At 40.9% G+C, this 20,333-nt stretch overlaps 1 protein-coding gene across 4 annotated transcripts in view; it reads left to right on the top strand.

Moving 5' to 3' along the window:
* LOC130346288 (steroidogenic factor 1-like) overlaps positions 1-20,333 on the top strand; it is a 232,832-nt gene that overhangs the window by 105,666 nt on the left and 106,833 nt on the right. For all 4 annotated transcript variants that reach the window (XM_056554527.1, XM_056554530.1, XM_056554528.1 and 1 more), the window contains one exon: positions 8,366-8,507. In XM_056554527.1, coding sequence (XP_056410502.1) covers positions 8,366-8,507 — 142 coding nt within the window. The remainder of the gene's footprint in view (positions 1-8,365; positions 8,508-20,333) is intronic.

The following is a 20,333-nucleotide window of genomic DNA, read 5'->3' as shown; positions in this document are numbered from 1 at the left end:
GTGACAAACAAATCTGCATGATATTTTGATGAAAGATCAGAACAGGTTAAGAATATCCTAGGCCAGTACTGGGGAATTCTAAGGTCAGACCCCCATCTCAGGGAGGTATTATCAGAACACTCGTCATTGACATTTCGTAAGGATAGATCAATAAGTAACTATGTGGTACATAGCTACTTCCAGCCGATAACTCCATCTGATTCTTGGCTTAATAGGAGACCCACAGGAACTTTTAGATGTGGTGGCGACTGTATCACTTGTCCTTTCATTAATAAATCAAAAACCTTTGTGAGTGACCAGAATGGAAAAGAGTTCACCATTAGGGATTTTTCAAATTGCAGTACCTTTATGGTGGTCTATCTTTGCAAATGTACTTGCCCACTGACCTATGTGGGCAACACTAGACGTGAATTTAGGAGGAAGATTGGGCATCAATGGCCCAAAGCAAGGCATGTATGGGATAGGCACAATGGGGATCCCAGTTTCTTAAAATTTCAAGCAATTGAAGTTGTGAGGTCGGGTATGAGAAGAGGAAATGTAGATAGGAAGGTCCTAAGAAAGGAAACCGAATGCATATATAGGCTAAAAACTACAAGTCCTTTTTGTCTCAACAAAAGCCTAAATTTTCATTGATTACCGTAAGTAAACTATAAGTAGAATTTATAGTTGGGGGGGTGGATGTGAGGTGTTTTATTGACACTACCCCTGAACATGATTATTGATATTTTTCCAATGTGAAGATTCTTTATCTTGATGTTATTTATAATAATTCCAGACAGGTATATGTTATAAGTCTGCGACTGTGAATAGGGTTTACATGTATGTCTCTCCTGGCTTTTCTTTTCCTTAGGATGTTAACCCGTTAAGCCAGTCACTTAGCGAGGAAGGGACTGTCACCGAGGTTGGGGCCACCCTGTTAAGGTGGGTTCCTCAAAAGGCAGGGAGAGTGGGTGTGGGAATCAGATGCTAGAGGGGCACCACTGTCTCCGGCTTTAATTATCACCTTGATTATTCAATTATAGGAGTGTGTAATTATTGAGTATTCCCGCAGCATGTTGTTTATCTAATAATTTAACAAAAGGAGTTATGTAGGAAGGAGGTTTGGTCTGGAGATAGATTATCGATAGAGGGAATTTTTGATGCTCTATCCTTCCTATAACCGTGATTCCTCTTCCCTATCCCCCCTCCCTGCCCCATTTGAGATCTGGGGAGTGTATATTAATATAAACTGTGGCTGTCCCATATGTTATCGCATAAACTGCCTAATAAAATTATTACAGATACCTTAGGGATCAGACCATAACTATATTACAAACTTTCCTTTTATCTCTATTCTTATCTTCATCCTCTTTTGTTTTAATGTAATTTCAGCATGTGTATACCACTGTCATTACACCGCAATATGTAATCTTGTCCGCAGGAATTTTTTATAAATATCCATCAGCCATGCCTAAAATTGATGTGTCCGGTTATAAAATGTACCATAAGGTGTAGAAATAACTGATACTTACCTGGTTGCTATTAGTAATGTTCAATTGTTATAATAACCTTTTATTGCACTGATAAATCACAGTTGCTAATTGGTTTCATATGTGACAGGAACGTCAAACTCAGTACAAAGTTTGCTTATATAATAGTATCATGTGACACATCGCGGTCATGTGACTAGCTGTCAGCAGGCTCACTTGATGTGAGTAGGGACAGGGTTACCGCTCCCCTGTAAATGTAGATTAACTGGAAGTGAGGCCGCGATACCCCGGAATTGAACCGCGGCGCCGGCCTGGGTTTAAATCGGCGTGCAGTATCCTTCTACACTTCTATGGAAAGGCGTTGTATCATTGATAGCGCAGGAGAGGTGCCCCGTACTGGAGGGTATGTAGCCCAGAAAGGAACTGCTGCACGTTGTTCAGCTATTTTATTATGTTTACATACTTTTTTTTATGATAGGCATGTGCTGTATCTGAGGCAGACTCTCCATTATACATCATCCCATATCAAGGGGATTGTCTTTAAGTTCCTTGAGAAACGGCGTGACTATGGGGGGGAACGCGTCGGAACGAATAAAACTGTAATGTTTTTATATTTTTCCACATTATTCATGTGGTGTTATTGGTTTTCTGAGTTTGGCGTAAGTGACAGCATTCGTCAAGTGTTACATTTTTTGGAGGTTACTGCTGTCCTTGGTTGTGCCGCTACCTGCTTATACTAACGTACATTGCCATACAGAGTATAACCTCTCACGGTGGGGTATATAAATATTCTATTATTGACGGTGCTGTCTTCAATTCCATGTGTTAGCCCAGATGGTAGAGGATATCCCTGATGTCACCAATTTTTGTTTACACAATATTTTGTCATAGTGTTTTATTTTAATGCATACCAATAAATACGTGGTTTTAATTATAATGGGGTCATTTAGTGCTACAATACCTAATTAATCTGACCTTATTGTTTTTTTGTGCTGTGACTAATGAAGGTAGGGGCATATTTTCTTCCTAGAATTAGATACAAGTACTCTCAGGTCATGTGCCCACAGTAATAATGGCAGGTGGAAGCACAAAGACACTGAAGAATTCTCATGATCAGTCAGTGCCGAGCTATGACATTATTTTGCTTCATTTCCAGCACAGATGCAGCCATGAAGTACACTGTGTATCTTTACGTGCCTTAGAAATATGACAATGCTTGCATCATTAGGTAGAGTGATAGCAAAGCTTTTCTTCACACAGCAAAGGTTCAGTTCATTGTCGTAGCCCGGTGTCTAAATACCCTGGCCAATCCAGAGTCCCTTGTTGATGTTCCCCTCCTCCCCCTCGCACCCTGCACGGTCCCTTCTCAAAACATTAATCTGATAGTTCAACCAAACTGGAGTAAAATGTTTAATAAAAGCAACCGACACTTCTGAATGCATTTTTCCACTGCACTGTACCTATTTTGGTGTAAAACAAAAACATGAAAAAAGTTGCTCTGTTTTTACAGGCTGCTTTGCCCCATTCAGATTGAAGTCCATCAGACTGGCTGCCTATCAGTCCCTCTCAGACTAATCTTCAATGGTCAACATTGATTTGGCCATAAATCAGCTTAGGCTTTGTTCACATTCGAGCTTTCTTCACGTGTACTGTCAAAAATACTGCAACATGCAGTGCTATTTCATCTAATAAAATACTGGACACCATGTTTATGGTAACCCAACAAATCCCATTAAAGCCTAAGAGGACTATCGGGTGCTATTGGGTTTGTCATGCAACTAATTTACTGAAACAAAAGACAGACAGCGCTCCGTAGTGTGATGCCATTGTTGCTCAGGTGGATGTCATGCTTACCAAAATGGGTTACACTCCACCAAGTGCAACAATGGATCAAGGTGTAGAAATCAAAGAAATTAGGTGTCCGCAGCCACTCCCCATCTCGTAAGGTGCAGACACAACAGGGGTAGAACTCCAAGATGTAGACAGGATAAAAGGGCACTGGACAACCAGGTAACTTGACCAAACGTTTATTCACCCATAATGCAACGCGTTTCACAGCACAGCTGCTTGATGCCTGATGAAGCAGCTGTGCTGTGAAACGCATTGCATTATGGGTGAATAAACATTTGGTCTAGTTACCTGGTTGTCCAGTGCCCTTTTATCCCATCTACACGTTGGAGTTCTACCCCTGTTGTATATGCAACTAATTTAGTACAGTTGTTTTTTTCATTGTCTTTGTTTGTACCCCATAATTGTAAGCGCTGCAGAATCTGTAGGCGCTATATAAAATAAATAAATAAATAAAAAAAATACAATAAATAAATAAATAAAAATAAATAAATAATTGTCATGCTGCCATGTTGGGGCAGAACGGAAATATAAGTACAGATGTGAACAAAGCCGTTAGAAGAAGATCGTTAAGGAGAGAGAAGATGAAGACCGAGCCATCAGATGGTTCCTCTAATGGTTTCTACTCTGAATGAGACAGACGTTGAAGACGAGAAACTAAGCACCGTTTTTAATATAGAGTTGATGAAAAAAATATTTCATTTACATAAAAATACAATTTAATAATAAAAAAATGCATGTCCACAGCATTTACAGGATTTATTATTCCATATTAACTAATTCATAACACAATACCCTTTTAAAATATAACCTTTACTAATTTCCTATTAAAATATACAAAACACCAATATGTGAAAATAAGGCTGTTATTAATAGTTTGTATGGTGTGCAAGAAATATATGTAGATCGGTATATGTGTGTTTTCTGATGTACAGTAGTCACCTAAGGGTAGACTACAACCACACTTAGAGAAAATAATAATAATAATAATAATAATAATATACAGAGAAGGGCAATATATTAATAGGTATAGTACATACACATATACAGAAGAGAGCAATAGTAATGGTCGGATTAAACACATATGCAAGTACCAATCAAATGAAAAATGATTGGATAGCATAAATGGTCACTCACGATTTTGCAGAGACGAAGATCAAATGGATGCAGCTGGAGCAATGTCACACATTCTGGTAAAGGAACAGTGCATGTGATAAGCAAGATAATAAAATGACTGTCCCTGGTAAAATGCTCCTAAACTTGCCCTGCCTAACAGTGAGGGATGAGCCCCCACTTCAAACGCCGACTGACCGCTATAGGACCCTAAATCGCCCTATCTGACCATATACGTATAATTGCCCTAATGATGATGCATCACCATTCACAAATCTAAAAATGAGATGAAACAGTGCTAAATAAGTGCTCAAAATAAATGTGCCAGATAATCATTAAAATTAAAAGCTTCCTCGACGCGTTTCCCCGATTTAGGATAACATTGGGGTTCTTCAGGAGGTAGTCAACAAATAAAGAAATAAAGGCTATACAGGGAAAACGATATAGCACATATAATGCATGATGCCAAAATGCATCCCTGTAGTTGAGGTGCACATAGATGCCGTGCGTCCCTGTACAGCCTTTGGCATGATGCCAAAATGCATTCCTGTAGCTGAGGTGCACATAGATGCCGTGCATCCCTGACGCACGGCATCTATGTGCACCTCAGCTACAGGGATGCATTTTGGCATCATGCCAAAGGCTGTACAGGGACGCATGGCATCTATGTGCACCTCAGCTACAGGGATGCATTTTGGCATCATGCCAAAGGCTGTACAGGGACGCACGGCATCTATGTGCACCTCAACTACAGAGATGCATTTTGGCATCATGCATTATATGTGCTATATCGTTTTCCCTGTATAGCCTTTATTTCTTTATTTGTTGACTACCTCCTGAAGAACCCCAATGTTATCCTAAATGGGGGGGAAACGCGTCGAGGAAGCTATCAATTTTAATGATTATCTGGCACATTTATTTTGAGCACGTATTTAGCACTGTTTCATCTCATTTTTAGATTTGTAAGTGGTGATGCATCATCATTAGGGCAATTATACGTATATGGTCAGATGGGGCGATTTAGGGTCCTATAGCGGTCAGCCGGCGTTTGAAGTGGGGGCTCATCCTCCACTCTTAGGCAGGGCAAGTTTAGGTGCATTTTACTAGGGAGAGTCATTTTATTATCTTGCTTATCACATGCACTGTTCCTTTACCAGAATGTGTGACATTGCTCCAGCTGCACCCATTGATCTTCGTCTCTGCAAAATCGTGAGTGACCATTTATGCTATCCAATACTTTTTCATTTGATTGGTACTTGCACATGTGTTTAATCCGACCATTACTATTGCTCTCTTCTGTATATGTGTATGTGCTATACCTATTAATATATTGCCCTTTTCTGTATACAATATCATTTGGCGTCATTATTTTAGTGTGTTTATAGTCTACCCTTAGGTGACTATTGTACATCAGAAAACCCACATATACTGATCTACATATATATTTTTGCACACCATACAAACTAGGGATCAACCGATATAGTTTTTTAGGGCCGATACCGATAATCGGTGTAGGTTGGGGCCGATAGCCGATAACTTATACCGATATTCCGGTATAAGTTATCGGCTATTTATCCCCCCGCGAAACTGCTGCAGATCATTGAATTAAAGCGGGCGCTTTAAATCAATGCACTGCAGTGGCTTTTGCGGTGCCATAGACCGCCGCCGCCACCCGCTTCTCTCCCCCTGCCTGTCCAGGGGTCCTGAGACCTATCACCGCCACCACCCCCCGACCCGCCACACCGCGACCGCCCCACCGCACCGCGACCGCCCCCCCCCCCGACCCGCCGCACCGCCCCGGCCCCATATTATAGGTAATTGCCGATACCAATAATGCCCAAAGTCGTGATTATCGGCCGATAATATCGGCCATACCGATAATTGGTCGATCCCTAATATAAACTATTAATAACAGCCTTATTTTCACATATTGGTGTTTTGTATATTTTAATAGGAAATTAGTAAAGGTTATATTTTAAAAGGGTTATGAATTAGTTAATTTGGAGGTCCCGTACCCATATAATTTCATTATATTAATGGTAAAAATGTATTATTCCATAGAGAACAAAGCTTTATTGCACCATCCTGACCCATCAACGAGACCAACTGTCCGTGAATAACAATTTCTACTGGCAAGTTATCCGTATTGGAGGAATGTTGTCATATTGCCCCTTGAACAAAGGATGTATTATTTGCATCAAGCGTATTTTAGGAATTTGAAACAATGTTGGTAAAAAAAAAAAGAAAAAAAACAACACAGAGAAGTTTGTAACAGGCATGCTGAATGTATTTGCATTGTGTGAATGTGAACTCCTTGATGGCTAGAATGTAAACAATTATTGGGATTCTTACAGCGGATACAAAGATATTGTATGGAGTCATGTCAAAAATGTAAGACAACGAAGGAAAAGAAGAAACAAAATATTCTTGCCATATAGCTGTATACGTTTGGTTTCCACTCAACACATCTTCGGCTTAGACGATTAATTGCTATTTGTACTGAATGAGGCACAAAATTAGGACTTAGTCAAAAGATAGGTAGATGGTTGTTGAAATACTTTGCTACCCTTATTAGATATACAACTATTAGCTATACCAATTGTTTCCAAAGGGTTTTGCACAATTGTTAAAGGGGTGCTCCAGTGGAAAACTTTTTTTTTTTTAAATCAACAGGTGCCAGAAAGTTAAACAGATTTGTAAATCACTTCTATTAAAAAAATCTTAATCCTTCCAGTACTTTTTAGGGGCTGTATACTAAAGAGAAATCCAAAAAAGAAATGCATTTCCTCTGATGTCATGACCACAGTGCTCTCTGCTGACCTCTGCTGTCCATTTTAGGAACTGTCCAGAGCAGCATATGTTTGCTATGGGGATTTTCTCCTACTAAGGACAGTTCTAAAAATGGACAGCAGAGGTCAGCAGAGAGCACTGTGGTCATGACATCAGAGGAAATGCATTTCTTTTTTGGATTTCTCTTTAGTATACAGCCCCTAAAAAAGTACTGAAAGGATTAAGATTTTTTAATAGAAGTGATTTACAAATCTGTTTAACTTTCTGGCACCAGTTGATTAAAAAAAAAAAAAAAAAAAGTTTTCCACGAAAGTACCCCTTTAAGCCTGTCTCCCTTTTAATATACAAATTAATTGACCCTACAGCTGGTAAAAACATAGCATAAGAGATTTGGCCTTAAAATAAGGTTATCTATATCATCCTGTTAAAGGAGTTATCTAGTTTTGCAGACTCATTTTCATATAACCTACTAGAATGCTCTGAATTAATAGAGCGGGTCTTTGTTCCAGATTGTCATCTCTTAGTTAGAGTGAAGAGTGGATAGGAAGGGCATTACTCTACTGATTTAAAGGGACACTGTTAAAGGGGTACTCCGCCTCTAGACATCTTATCCCCTATCCAGACTTGCATTAAGGGCTACGGGCCGTGATGTCATGAGGGGCGGAGCCATGACGTCACGCTGCTCCGGCCCCTGTATCGCCCGTCATTACGCACAGAGCGAACTCGCTCTGTGCTGTAATGATAGCGGGGTGCCACAGCGGCGATCCCCGGGGTCCCCAGCAGCGGGACCGCGGCGATCTAACATCTTATCCCCTATCCTTTGGATAGGGGATAAGATGCCAGGGGCGGAGTACCCCTTTAATGTTTACCTTCACCTGTGGTGAAGGGAAGCTGAACACTTGTTTCACAGTCTCCTCTCTTAAACTTGTTTAAAGAGTCAGCCATCACATCATGTGATGTCGCTCCATAGTCTCCATAGTCTCACTGCTCTTACAGTAAAGATCTCTGTACTGTCCTTTCCTATATTTGTACATTGTGATCAAATTGCCCCTAAGTTGTCTTTTCCCCAAACTAAATAACCCCAAGCTTAAGAACCTGTCTTGGTATCTAATCCTTCCATAACATCAATTTATTGTGTAATCCAGGGCTTCTTCAAGAGGACCGTCCAAAATAACAAGCGGTATACCTGCACAGAAAACCAAAGCTGTAAAATAGATAAAACTCAAAGGAAGAGATGTCCATATTGCCGTTTCCAAAAGTGTCTAAATGTAGGAATGCGACTAGAAGGTAAGACTATTCTACACACTCTATAAAGAGATTTTAAATAAAATGTTCTAATTAAAATGTTATAATTAAATAAAATGTTATGACACAGCATTGGTCAGTAGAAATGAAGAGAAGGTCCAGCGTGGCAATTCAAGCAATACTTGGTACTTTATTTAGCAATCAGCCAACATGGAAGGCAGGTGACGCGTTTCGGCCACAATACGTAGCCTTAGTCGTACGACTAAGGCTACGTATTGTGGCCGAAACGCGTCACCTGTCTTCCATGTTGGCTGATTGCTAAATAAAGTACCAAGTATTGCTTGAATTGCCACGCTGGACCTTCTCTTCATTTCTCCTGCAATTGCTGGACTGGGGTCCGGTCCTGTCCGTGCCGTGGCAAGGGCATTGGGGTGAGCTGTGTCTACTCTGCTTTGCTGTACAGCATTGGTCAGTGTTATTGGCCCTCCATGAGTGCAGCCCTGCACTAAAAGAGCGCTGATTGGCAAGCAAGGAGGAAGGTAAGGGACGCAGGCATCCCACTCAGCTCCACTGTATTTTTTCAACTTTGATTAACAGGGTTAATGTTGGACATCGCTCCAATAGTCAATGTCCAACATTAGCCATAGGAGTTAAAATTCTGCATAACTTTCCGGCCCCAGTTGTTTCGAATTTTTTTTCCCCTCCGGAGTACCCCTTTAATTTTTGAAGACACAGCCCATTTTGGCCTTGAGGACACAGGAAATTTTTATTATTGCATTTTTGTTTTTTCCTCTTTGCCTTCTAAGAGCCATAACTCTTTTATTTCCCCCCTACAGAATCATATGAGGCTTGTTTTTAGTGCTATTAATTGCACTTTGTAATTACACCTTTTATTTTACCGAAACATCTACTGTGCAACCAAGATGGGAAATTGATAAGAAATTTTGCAACTTTTGGATTTTTTGTTTTTACGCAGTGACCTTTATGGTAAAACTAATGTGTTCTCTTTATTCTGTGGGTCAATACGACTAAAATGATACCCATCTTTTACACACTATTCTATTATGTCTATTATATTATTTTAAAAAGAAATTAGTATGTTTGAAATTGCTCTATTCTGACCCCCTATAACTTTTTTTTAATTTTTCCATATATGTGGCTGTATGAGTGCTTATTTTTTTTCACCATGATCTGTAGTTTTCATCGGTACCACTTTTGTGTATATGTGACTTTTTGATTACTTTTTATTATTTTTTGCTGGGATGTGATCAAAAATCAGCAATTTTGGATTTTCACTGTTCGGGATCATTAACTTAATATTTTAGTAGATCGGAAATTTCCACATGTGGTGATATCAAATATGCACTCGCTTCAGAGCCACTAAGATACGCAGGACATATATGTATGTCCTAGTACGCTAAGTCACAGGCACACAGGGTTAACCGGTAGGCCCTGTGTCCTCTAGGGGGTTGAGGGTTTAAAATACAACTGAAATGTAATAGTCATGTGGGGATCCCAACTCTTTTTTTGGGGGGTTTTGCACCCAAATTGTGTTGCATGTTTCAGGAAAAATATAACAACAGAGAAAACAACATGCCACTCTCAGTAAGGCTGGGTTCACATATATCAGTCGTCCGGCAAAGTTACTTTCTGGCGTGCACCGGAGGGAAACTGATGCTAGAACTGATCCCATTCATTTGAATGGGACAGTTCACAATCATCCAGCGTCTCAATTTTGACGCCGGATGGTTGGACATGCCGGAGGGCACCGGACATGGGAACGCAGCTTGCTGCTTTCCCCTCTCTGTTGCCCAGAAACAATGGATGCCGCATGCCATTCAACTGTTGACAACTTGTCATCAGTTGTGGCATCAGTTGCGTCGAGATTTAGGCTGAGTTCACCTATGCCGGATGCCGGACATATGTGAACCCAGCCTAAATCACCCTCAGTGTGTGGTTTCATTGCTGCAGTAGCGGAAGATGCATTGGCCCTGATTTACTATTGTGAACCAAATCTGCTATTGTCGAATCATGCGCCAAAATGTGGTGCAGTGTGCCAGAATTTGTGGTCTAATGTGCCAAAATAAATTGAAAAACTCAAAAGAAAAGGCATTGCCAGTAGGAAAGGGGGTGTTGCCAGCTAAAAACAGGGGTATGTTCTTACAATCTGACCTATTTACTATTGTATTCACACAAAATCCTGTGAATAATGGATTCACACAAAGAAAAAGATGATGAGAACTTTTCCGACCTGTAAATCCCCATAGTAAATAGAGTAAAATCCTGCAAGTCTGAAACAACATTAAACACTAATAAAAACTCAACAGTACCAGTACGTAGGTAAGACAATAGGTGATGTTCACAGGTCACATATCATAGAAGGTCACATAGCATGGCCCAGACACCTTTCCCATCCATGTCAATGGGACAGCTTTAGTCACCTATGTCCTTGGGGCTTGCTATTAATAATATATCTAAATGCTGTTTAAAAACAGCCATAGTAATGCACGAAGAAAAAAAAAAAGAAAAAAAAAAACTACAGTCAGAAATCAAATAATAAAAAAAAGCAATATCTGATACATTCTCCTTGAAGGGGTACTCCGCTGGAAAACATTTTCTTTTAAATCAACTGGTGCCAGAAAGTTAAACAGATCTGTAAATTACTTCTATTAAAAAATCTTAACCCTTCCAGTACTTATCAGCTGCTGTATACTACAGAGGAAGTTCTTTCTGTCTGACCACAAATGCTCTCTGCTGACACCTCTGTCCATTTCAGGAATTGTCCAAAGCAAAAGAGGTTTGCTATGGGGATTTTCTCCTACTGTGGACAGTTCCTAAAATGGACAGAGGTGTTAGCAGAGAGCACTGTGGTCAGACAGAAAGGAAATTCAAAAAGAGAATAACTTCCTCTGTAGTATACAGCAGCTGATAAGTACTGGAAAGGTTAAGATTTTGTAATAAAAGTAATTTACAAATCTGTTTAACTTTCTGGCACCAGTTGATTAAATTTTTTTCCCCTGTGGGGAAATTTTGCACAAAAACTCTGACCACTGTTGATTACTGCATCTGCCAAAATGCACCTAAAATAGCTCATTGAATCAATTGCGTTTCACCATACCTATGAAATTTACTGTTACACTGGGCAGTTTTCTGTGCTGTAAAATGAAACTTGGTTTTATTTAAAAAACAAAACAGAATAACTGTTTAACAAAACTGTCACTTTTTCATTACACAGTTCTATTAAATGAAGTAATAGTATATGGCACTCTTGCTCAGTGTAGGTGCACAAGTAGGATCCCACTCCTTAAATTTATAAAACAAGAAACTTGGCACTCAAAAGTTGCAGTATAGGTGATTTATTTCATATGCAATCCACAAGGTAAATGGATAATGTTTCGGTCAAATATTGACCTTCATCAGATCAGGGATTGCTGCAGAGATTAAAGATGTCGGCCTAAAGCCGTGGAACTTGATGCGACAGCCGTCGCTGTACGAGTGACAAATCCAAATTCATAACAAATTTCATGAAAAATTTGCAACGAATGCGAATATCGCCGCGATTCAAACCTAAACATTTTTATGGTAGCACTAGCTATTTAAAATCTTCAATTTAAATTTGAAAATGCATCTTTTAATCTTAGGAATTGTGAGGCCCTATGGTCTCCTCATGCTGCTGCCACCTCCAGGCTTGGTCTTCTGCCACTAAATGGTCTCCTTATGCTTCTGCCACCTCCAGGCTGATTCATTGACCCGCCATGGGGTCTGCTCATTGTAACACTCATGTTTCAGAAGACAGGAACCCCGATGGATGTGAATCCGCTGGACCTGTGTGGCAGATGACTCGAATCATACCAGGGAGCGGAGTCTAAGGTGCCGCGGGATGGACTTGCTGTGGCAGGCGGCACCCAAGTTGCTACTCCAGGCACGGCTCGACCACACAGGCGGCTGAGGAGATACGATGCACAGGAGGGATAAGGCAGCTCATAGTAAGGATAGCAGAAGGTCAGGGCAGGCAGCACAGTAGTGTAGTCAGGAATGTAGCAAATGGTCAGTAGGCAGGCGGCAAAGGAGCAAGGTCATGGAGCAAAGGATAAGATACACAGCAAGGCAATAACAGGAATGCTTTCTCTCAGGCTCAAGGCAACAAAGATCCGACAGGGAAATGAGGAGGGTGGAGGAATTTACCAATAAGCCACAGGTAAATTACACTAATGAGCGCAATGGCCCTTTAAATCTTAAAGCTCTGGCGCATAGGCTGTAGCTTCCCGAGCAACAAAAATCAGCTGATTATTGGGGTTGCTGGGAGCTGCTTCGCTCTGAAAGGGGATTTCAGATGAGACAACTAATTTAATGATAAAAACTACACCTTTTACCAAAAACTAGGATTTCACGTTATTGCTTCAGTTTAATTAAAGTCTATACGCTGTTGTGTGACCTTGAGCGCTGAAAAGAAAACAATATGATTTCCGAGTTGCGGTCTCAGACTGAATAGTATAACTGGTTCAACATAGAATAAAAACTTATTCTGCTACATACTAATTACTTCTGCAGTGACTAAAAGTTCATTTAGTGGTGCTATGCGAAATATACACTCAAAAGCCAAAGAACACTTTGTTTTGCTCTTGAGATTTCATTCTTGCCTCTCTCATTATTTTACTATGTATAGAACCAGAATTGTCCTATTTACAATGTAAATTAATCAATTTACTGTTGGGATTGAAAACAATTTCTGCCTTCAAATTTCTTTACAAATTAGACATGGTGTCTGAGCTGCTGAAATCGTCGTAGGTGTCGGGGTCCAATAAGTGCTTTTCTTTGTGAATTTGTGAAGAAACGACGCCTGCCATGCAAGAATAAAGATGCACAACAGAAAGCCACAGTACAGAATAAGTATTTTCCTGTAAAGCAAGACAGCAAGAAACACAGTGAATGTACTATATGAGAGTATAGATGGCATGGCAGAGAGAAAAGGCGCAAAAACCATAGGACCTTACTGCATACAAAGATACCAGATTTCAGGACATACAATATGCCGGTATCTGTCTACTAGCTGCTACTAGAATGTTCTCAGGAGTCTTCCAAGTCCAACTTTCTTTACCAATAGGTCTGAAATCAATCTAAACTGTAGCGATGAGTAGTGATGAGTGGCATAGGCCATATTCGAATTCATGATATTTTGCGAATATATGAATTTCGCATATTTGTTCACTTTTTTTTCATGCGACATTCGGAATGAAATTCGCTAAATGCGCATGCGTGATTATATCTTTCAGCTAACTACTTTCCTATTGGTTGCTAGGGTTGTTGCTAACCTCTGACAACTGTATTTGTATCCTTCTCATTGGCCCACAAGCTAAAAGAACGGAGGGATCAGTGTCCATTGGAAGTTCCAATATTCGAGAATTTTCGCATATTCGCCTTCTTTGGACCACAAGCTGGAAGCAGGGAGGGATGATCACTTTTTATTTACACAGTACACATCATTGTGATGTGTACTGTGAAAAAAAGCAAATATTTGTCATTACGAATATATTTAGCTATATTGTAAATATTCCCAAAATCGCGAAGTGCCAATATTCGCGGTAAAAATTCGCTATTTGAATATTCACGTTCAACACTAGTGATGAGCGACATAGTACATTTCTGAATTTGTGATATTTCACGAATATATGTTCACTATATTCACGAATTTCGCATATTCGTTCACTTTTCTTTCATGCGAAATTCATAATGAAATTCGCAAAATGCGCATGCATGATTATATCTTTCAACTAACTACTTTCCTATTGGTTGCTAGGGATGTTGCTAACCTCTGACAACTGTATTTGCATCCTTTTCATTGGCTCAGAAGCTTAAAGAAGGGAGGGATCAGTGTCCTCTGGAAGTGCCAATATTCACAAATTTTCACATATTCGCCTTCTTTGGACCACAAACTGGAAGTAGGGAGGGATGATCACTTTTTACACATAAAAAAAAGGAATATTCGTCATAACTAACATATTTAGCTATATTCTAAATATTTTCGAAATTCGCAATGAAAATTCATTATTCGAATATTTGCACTCAACACTACTAAACTGTTTAGTCCTGGCTAGACCAGAGTAGGTCCAGGTCAGAGAAGTGTGAGGGTGTCTCTCAGCTCTGCAGCTGATGAGTAGACCAGAAGTACGTCAGCTTAGCCCTGGCTCTGCCAGAGAAGTTTCCTGTTTCAAGTTGCTACCAAGTTAAATAAGCTCTGAGTTGGTCATGATGAATTACGGCACATGTGGAAGTTAGGAGGTGTATTACCCAAGAGCTGTCTCCAGTCCACTCTGAGAGAGTATAAAGCCAGTAGAGATAAAGAGATGTACAAGAGGTCTTCTGCCATCACTGGACTCTTTGTGGGCTTCTGGCTGGAGTCAGTGCTGCATAGCTTACTACTCACATGCGATAGGTAATTGTAATGCAGCTATTAGCGACTAAAAGCCTTCTACGTAATTCACCACAGTTAGCCAAGGTGTGAAGACCTCCACAGTAGAGTTTACTTTAAGTGGACTGTGTATCTCCTATAGCAACTCCAGGGGTGCCTCTTTCTTACTGTATTTCTGCTTTTAAAGCGAACTGTATACAATACAAACTCTAGTTTTTAAGTTTCTTCCGATGTCTGAATTGAGTTCTTTGCACATACCAGCATGGTTACACCAACACCCAGACACCACACCATACTGTACCCCAGGATCGAGGACTTTTATGATTGTGCAGACCCCCAACTGTAAATTAGCATTTCACCCTACAGCAGATTAGGGGACTTTTGGGCTTTACATTGAACACTGTATATCTCTAAATGGGGTAAAAGTAAAGGGAATTGGAAAGTATTAAAAAAAAAAAAGGACTTTAAGGATTGGTGGGAATGGGGACTTGGGAAACGTAGCAAAGGAGGAATTATGTCCAATCAACAGCAATCATGCTTTAGAGACTGAAGGTGTTCAGTATACCTTGTGTATACCATTTTAGATGATGTAACATGCGTAGGTTGTCTGCCATCTTGATTCCTATTTATCCTCTGATATGGTTCTCGTAATGGAGCCTACATTTCCCACCATGCCTTTAGCTCTGTAGAGGATCTTATCTCTGCCTCTGCCTATCTAAGTGCAGCAAGTGATAGATCGGTGACATAAATCCTATATCTTGTAACTTTTACTAGAGAGAGTCTTATGAGATGCAGTTTTAGCCTATCCAAAGATAGTTTGTTATTTGGAAAATGAACTGACTCCAAGCAACTGCTTAGATAACTTAAAAGCAGAGACAGTGCATTATGAAACATATACCGATTATTGCTGAATAGCTTGCTTCATTTTATGGCGGATTTACAGTAATTACATTCCCGTCCTTTGCTCTGAGGTCTCTCCTCTTCCTGTGCGGCTGTTCTAGAATAGAATCTTCAGTCCCGGTGTTATCCAACTTAACTTCCCCTCTTTCTAGGATGTAAAAGATATAGGAAGTTTTTTCTGCAAAGTTTGGCAGAGCAATGTAAGACTCCCACACAAGAAGACACATTCTTGAATGTACACTAAGGCAGCTGCTTCAATTTTTCCCACTAATAGTTAACATGAGTTGCCAAATTCTTTGGTTAACCTTTTGTTTATTTCCTAATGTAATGTAGATTCATTGCAGAACATTATTTTATTCTATTCTTAGCATCACTAGTTATAGGGGATCTGGCCATGTTTTATTGAACAGACAGATACAGTTTATTTTAATTATATATATATAAATGAGTAATGCAACACAATAATATTGGTGGTCTATCTTAAAAGAGAAGTCCCATGCCTTGAAGTACAGAAAAACCTATCCCCTATTCACAGGATAGGGTTAAAGTTTTGGATTGCAGGGGTCCGAATGAGTGGCGCGTCATAACCCCCTCATAACCCCCTCCAAGCCACGCCCCCTCTATATATCTCTATGGGAGAGGCTATTTTCGGCTCTCCCATAGAGATATATTGAGGGGACGTGGCGCTCCCCGCTTTGGGCAGAGGCCGTGATGCGCCGCTGTAGGGGAGAGCAGGGCCCCCTACAAGAGATCACGCAGGGGGGCCACAGTGATCGGACCCCCCGTGATCTAAAACTTATCCCCTATCCTGTTGATAGGGGATACATTTTTATGTACTTCTAGGCATGGGACTTCTTCTTTAAAGTTAGATCATCAATTTTTGGTGTCTTATGTACAAGTGCGATAGGATTGAGCTGCAGTATCTAGCAACAGTGTATATGGGATGGAGCATGTGTAAAAAGCAAAGGGGTGTGTGACTTGTAGTAGTACCACAGCCTTTTGTATTTTTATTGTGTAGGGGTTCCGGAGATTGGACAAACCAGATAATTATTGATGCCCTTATCAAGAACTGACGATTAATATTTAAATGATCATTTTTGCTTCAAACATGTGATCAGTAACATTTATAAATCACTCAAAAATGACTCCTTACCCCAGAAAAAGCTCTAAACTCGTGGCCCCTGGATGTTACTTCTCTGCAATCTGCTGTCCTCTGCCTTTTGTTAGGGAAATTCCATTTCTAGTGACAGACCAGGACAAAACAGAAGTGGGGGCAGGGCTTAGCTACTGCTTTGTGCAGAGGAGTGAGAAAGCAGGCCTGGGTTGTGTACCAACCCTCTGTGAGCCTGTCTCCATCTTTGAGAGGATCCTCACTGTCCTTGAAAGGTAAATCATGACTTCTTTTTCAGCACTTGTTCAGTTTGACCCCTTCCTTGCTGTGCTACTGTCTCTTTCTTCTTGCATAGCACCATGCAAAGCCAGCGCATCAGTCACCCCTCCTTCCTCCACATACTATCCAGGGCTGCCATCAGAAATTTTGGGGCCCCTTACACAGGTCAATGCCTGCCTGGAGAACCCCACCCCCCATGGCCACCCCCGATTCTGCCCCCAGGAGGTGTCTTCTTGGAGTCGTTCTCTTTTCTTTTGTTCTTTGTCTTGCTTCCACCGTCATGAGGTCTTTTACCAACCAAGACTCATCACCACAGAATCTGCCAGACAACAAACATATTATGCTCCACGCTTTTCCAGAACATTCCCCACCTGTTCCCTACGCACAGTGCCCCAAATAACCTCCCTTTGTGCCGTGCACAGTATGAGGGAGTAGGTAAGTGTGTTGGGGGTAAGGGTTGGGGGATTGAGTGGTGGTGGGTAGGTAATTTCTCTTCCCCTATTAGGTAATGCCCCCCAGTAGGTAGATAAGGAATCCCCTATAAGGAAGAAGCCACCAATTGGTAGGTAGGTAATGCCCCTCCAGTAATGCTCCCAGGTAGGTAATGCCCCCATTAGGTTGGTAGTAGGTAATGCCCCCAGATAGGTTGCATGTAATGCTCCCAGTAGGTAGCTAGTAGGTTATGTCCCAGTAGGTAGGTAGTAGGTAATGCCCCAGTAGGTTGGTAGTAGGTAATGACCCCAGTAGGTAGGTAGTAGGTTATGCCCAAGTAGGTAGGTGGTAGGTAATGCCCCCAGTAGGTAGGTAGTAGGTAAGTCCCCAGTAGGTAGGTAGTAGGTAATGTCACCAGTAGGTAGGTAGTAGGTAATGTCAACAGTAGGAAGGTAGTAGGTATTGTCCCCCATAAGTAGCGCCCCCCATGTAAGTAATGCCCCCAGTAGGTAGTAGGAAATGCCCCCTGGTAGGTAATGCCCCCAGTAGATAGTTACCTCCAGTAGATAACAAACTCTAATAGATAGTGTCCCCAATAGATAGTGGCCCCCAATAGGTTGTGCCTCTAGATATATCCTCTAAAAAAAATGTAACAAAAATCTCATTCAATTTCCGGCGATCCTGCGCTGAGGCTGGGCTCTCTGCAACCTCTACATCGACTTTCATTAGTTTTATGCTATGCCAATAGTAGAAAGGAGTAGGTGCTGTGCTGTGATTGGCCATACAAGTATGGCCCAGCTCTGATGTTACCCCCTGAAATCACCTTCCCTTCACTCTGAAGGGTTAATCTACCAAACTCATGCAGGTTTTCAAAAATGTTTCAAAATGATAGGCATGCCTCAAGTCCTAAAGGACCCCTCTATTCACAAGCTAAGACATAGATGCTTTAAGTAATTGTCTCTTCAAGAAAACAGTTTTCATTAAACCCTATGAGTTTTCGTTAAACCCTATAAAGATTCTGAACCAAATACAATGTAAAGTATAGGACAGTGATCTTCAACATGCGGACCTTCAGATGTTGCAAAACTACAACTCCCAGCATGCCCGGACAGCCGCTGGCTGAGGTAGTACTCACGTGTCCTCGTCGCTCCGGAATGTCTCTGCTGCCCGGTATCCTCGCTCTCCGTCGCCGCCATGACGTCGCTACGCACATGATGACGACGAAGGAGAGCGCCGGCCATGCAGGGGATCCCGGCACGGAGCAGACACCGAGGAGGCAGGTAGGGTCCCTCCCGGTGTCCTGTAAGCTGTTCGGGACGCCACGATTTCACCGCGGCGGTCCGGGACAGCCCGAGCCGTGTTATTTTCACTTCAGACCCGGTGGTCAGCTTTGATCGCCGCATCTGAAGGGTTAATACAGGGCATCACCGCGATCGGTGATGTCCTGTATTAGCCGCAGGTCCCGGCCGTTGATGGCCGCAGGGACCGCCGCGATAGGTGTGTATTCGCCGTATAAGACGCACCAACTTTTCCCCCCCAGTTTTGAGGAAGAATAAGTGCGTCTTATACGGGAAAAAATACGTCACATTTTATTTAAGCAAAAGAGACATGCAATAAAAATATAAATAATGGAAGAACGGACATCAAAAAGGGCGACATCTCCGGGACTACTGAATAGTAACAAAGGTCAATATATCACAAAAAAAAACTTACAGAATGGAGGTTCAAAACATATGCAAGACTTAAGTAAACAAGTGTACACAGCTGTAAACAGAGCGATCCAAAATAGACATCAGTAAAGTAAAAAGTGCTATAGCTTTGGGGTTTATAGAGAAAAACAAAGCGAGACAGGCATGCAAAATACCAACCAAATGCCGCCACCCCTGGACTTGTGCTACTGCTCCACTCTGGTTGGTATTTTGCATGCCTGTCTCGCTTTGTTTTTCTCTATAAACCCCATAGCTATAGCACTTTTTACTTTACTGATGTCTATTTTGGATCGCTCTGTTTACAGCTGTGTACACTTGCTTACTTAAGTCTTGCATATGTTTTGAGCCTCCATTATGTAAGTTTTTTTTTTGGTCATACATTGACCTTTGTTACTATTCAGTATTTAGTGATGTCGCCCTTTTTAATGTTCTTTCCTCCATTTTTTACATGTTTTTATTGTATGTCACTTTTGCTTTAATAAAATGTATTTAATAATTTCACACTTATTTTTTGTATATATTTGGTATCAGGAGTCTACAGCTAGGCTGTGTCTCATATTGGGGTAACCATATCTTACATTTCATGTAATTTTACATTTAGTACATTTTTGGTATATCTATACGTTCCCCCATTTATGCGCACTTGTGCATATTTTGCCGAGTTTACCCATCCAAATACATTACATTAAAGGCTAATGATTTGAACAGCAATATGTTTTTTAACATGTTTTCCTATAATTCATTGCACCACCATACCCTGCAGCACTGCCACCTTTCACACAGTCTCTACGGCTCATAATCCAATTTCCCCATCCCAGATAAACACTGCTCATTTTTGGAATATGGGAGGAAACTGCAGTGCTAGATAACCCACACAAAAACAGGGTGACCATACAAACTTTATGCACAGATGTGACTACATTTCCAGTTTGGAAAATTTTATTAATGACTCTATACAAATTCTATACACATTCATACAACCTGCTAGGAAATCCCTTGACAAGGTGCAACACACATAACAACCACTG

This window comes from Hyla sarda, unplaced genomic scaffold (genome assembly GCF_029499605.1).
Source record: "Hyla sarda isolate aHylSar1 unplaced genomic scaffold, aHylSar1.hap1 scaffold_78, whole genome shotgun sequence".
NCBI lineage: Eukaryota > Metazoa > Chordata > Amphibia > Anura > Hylidae > Hyla > Hyla sarda.
The sequence above is the reverse complement of the archived record's forward strand: the minus strand, read 5'-3'. Positions and strand labels throughout refer to the sequence as shown.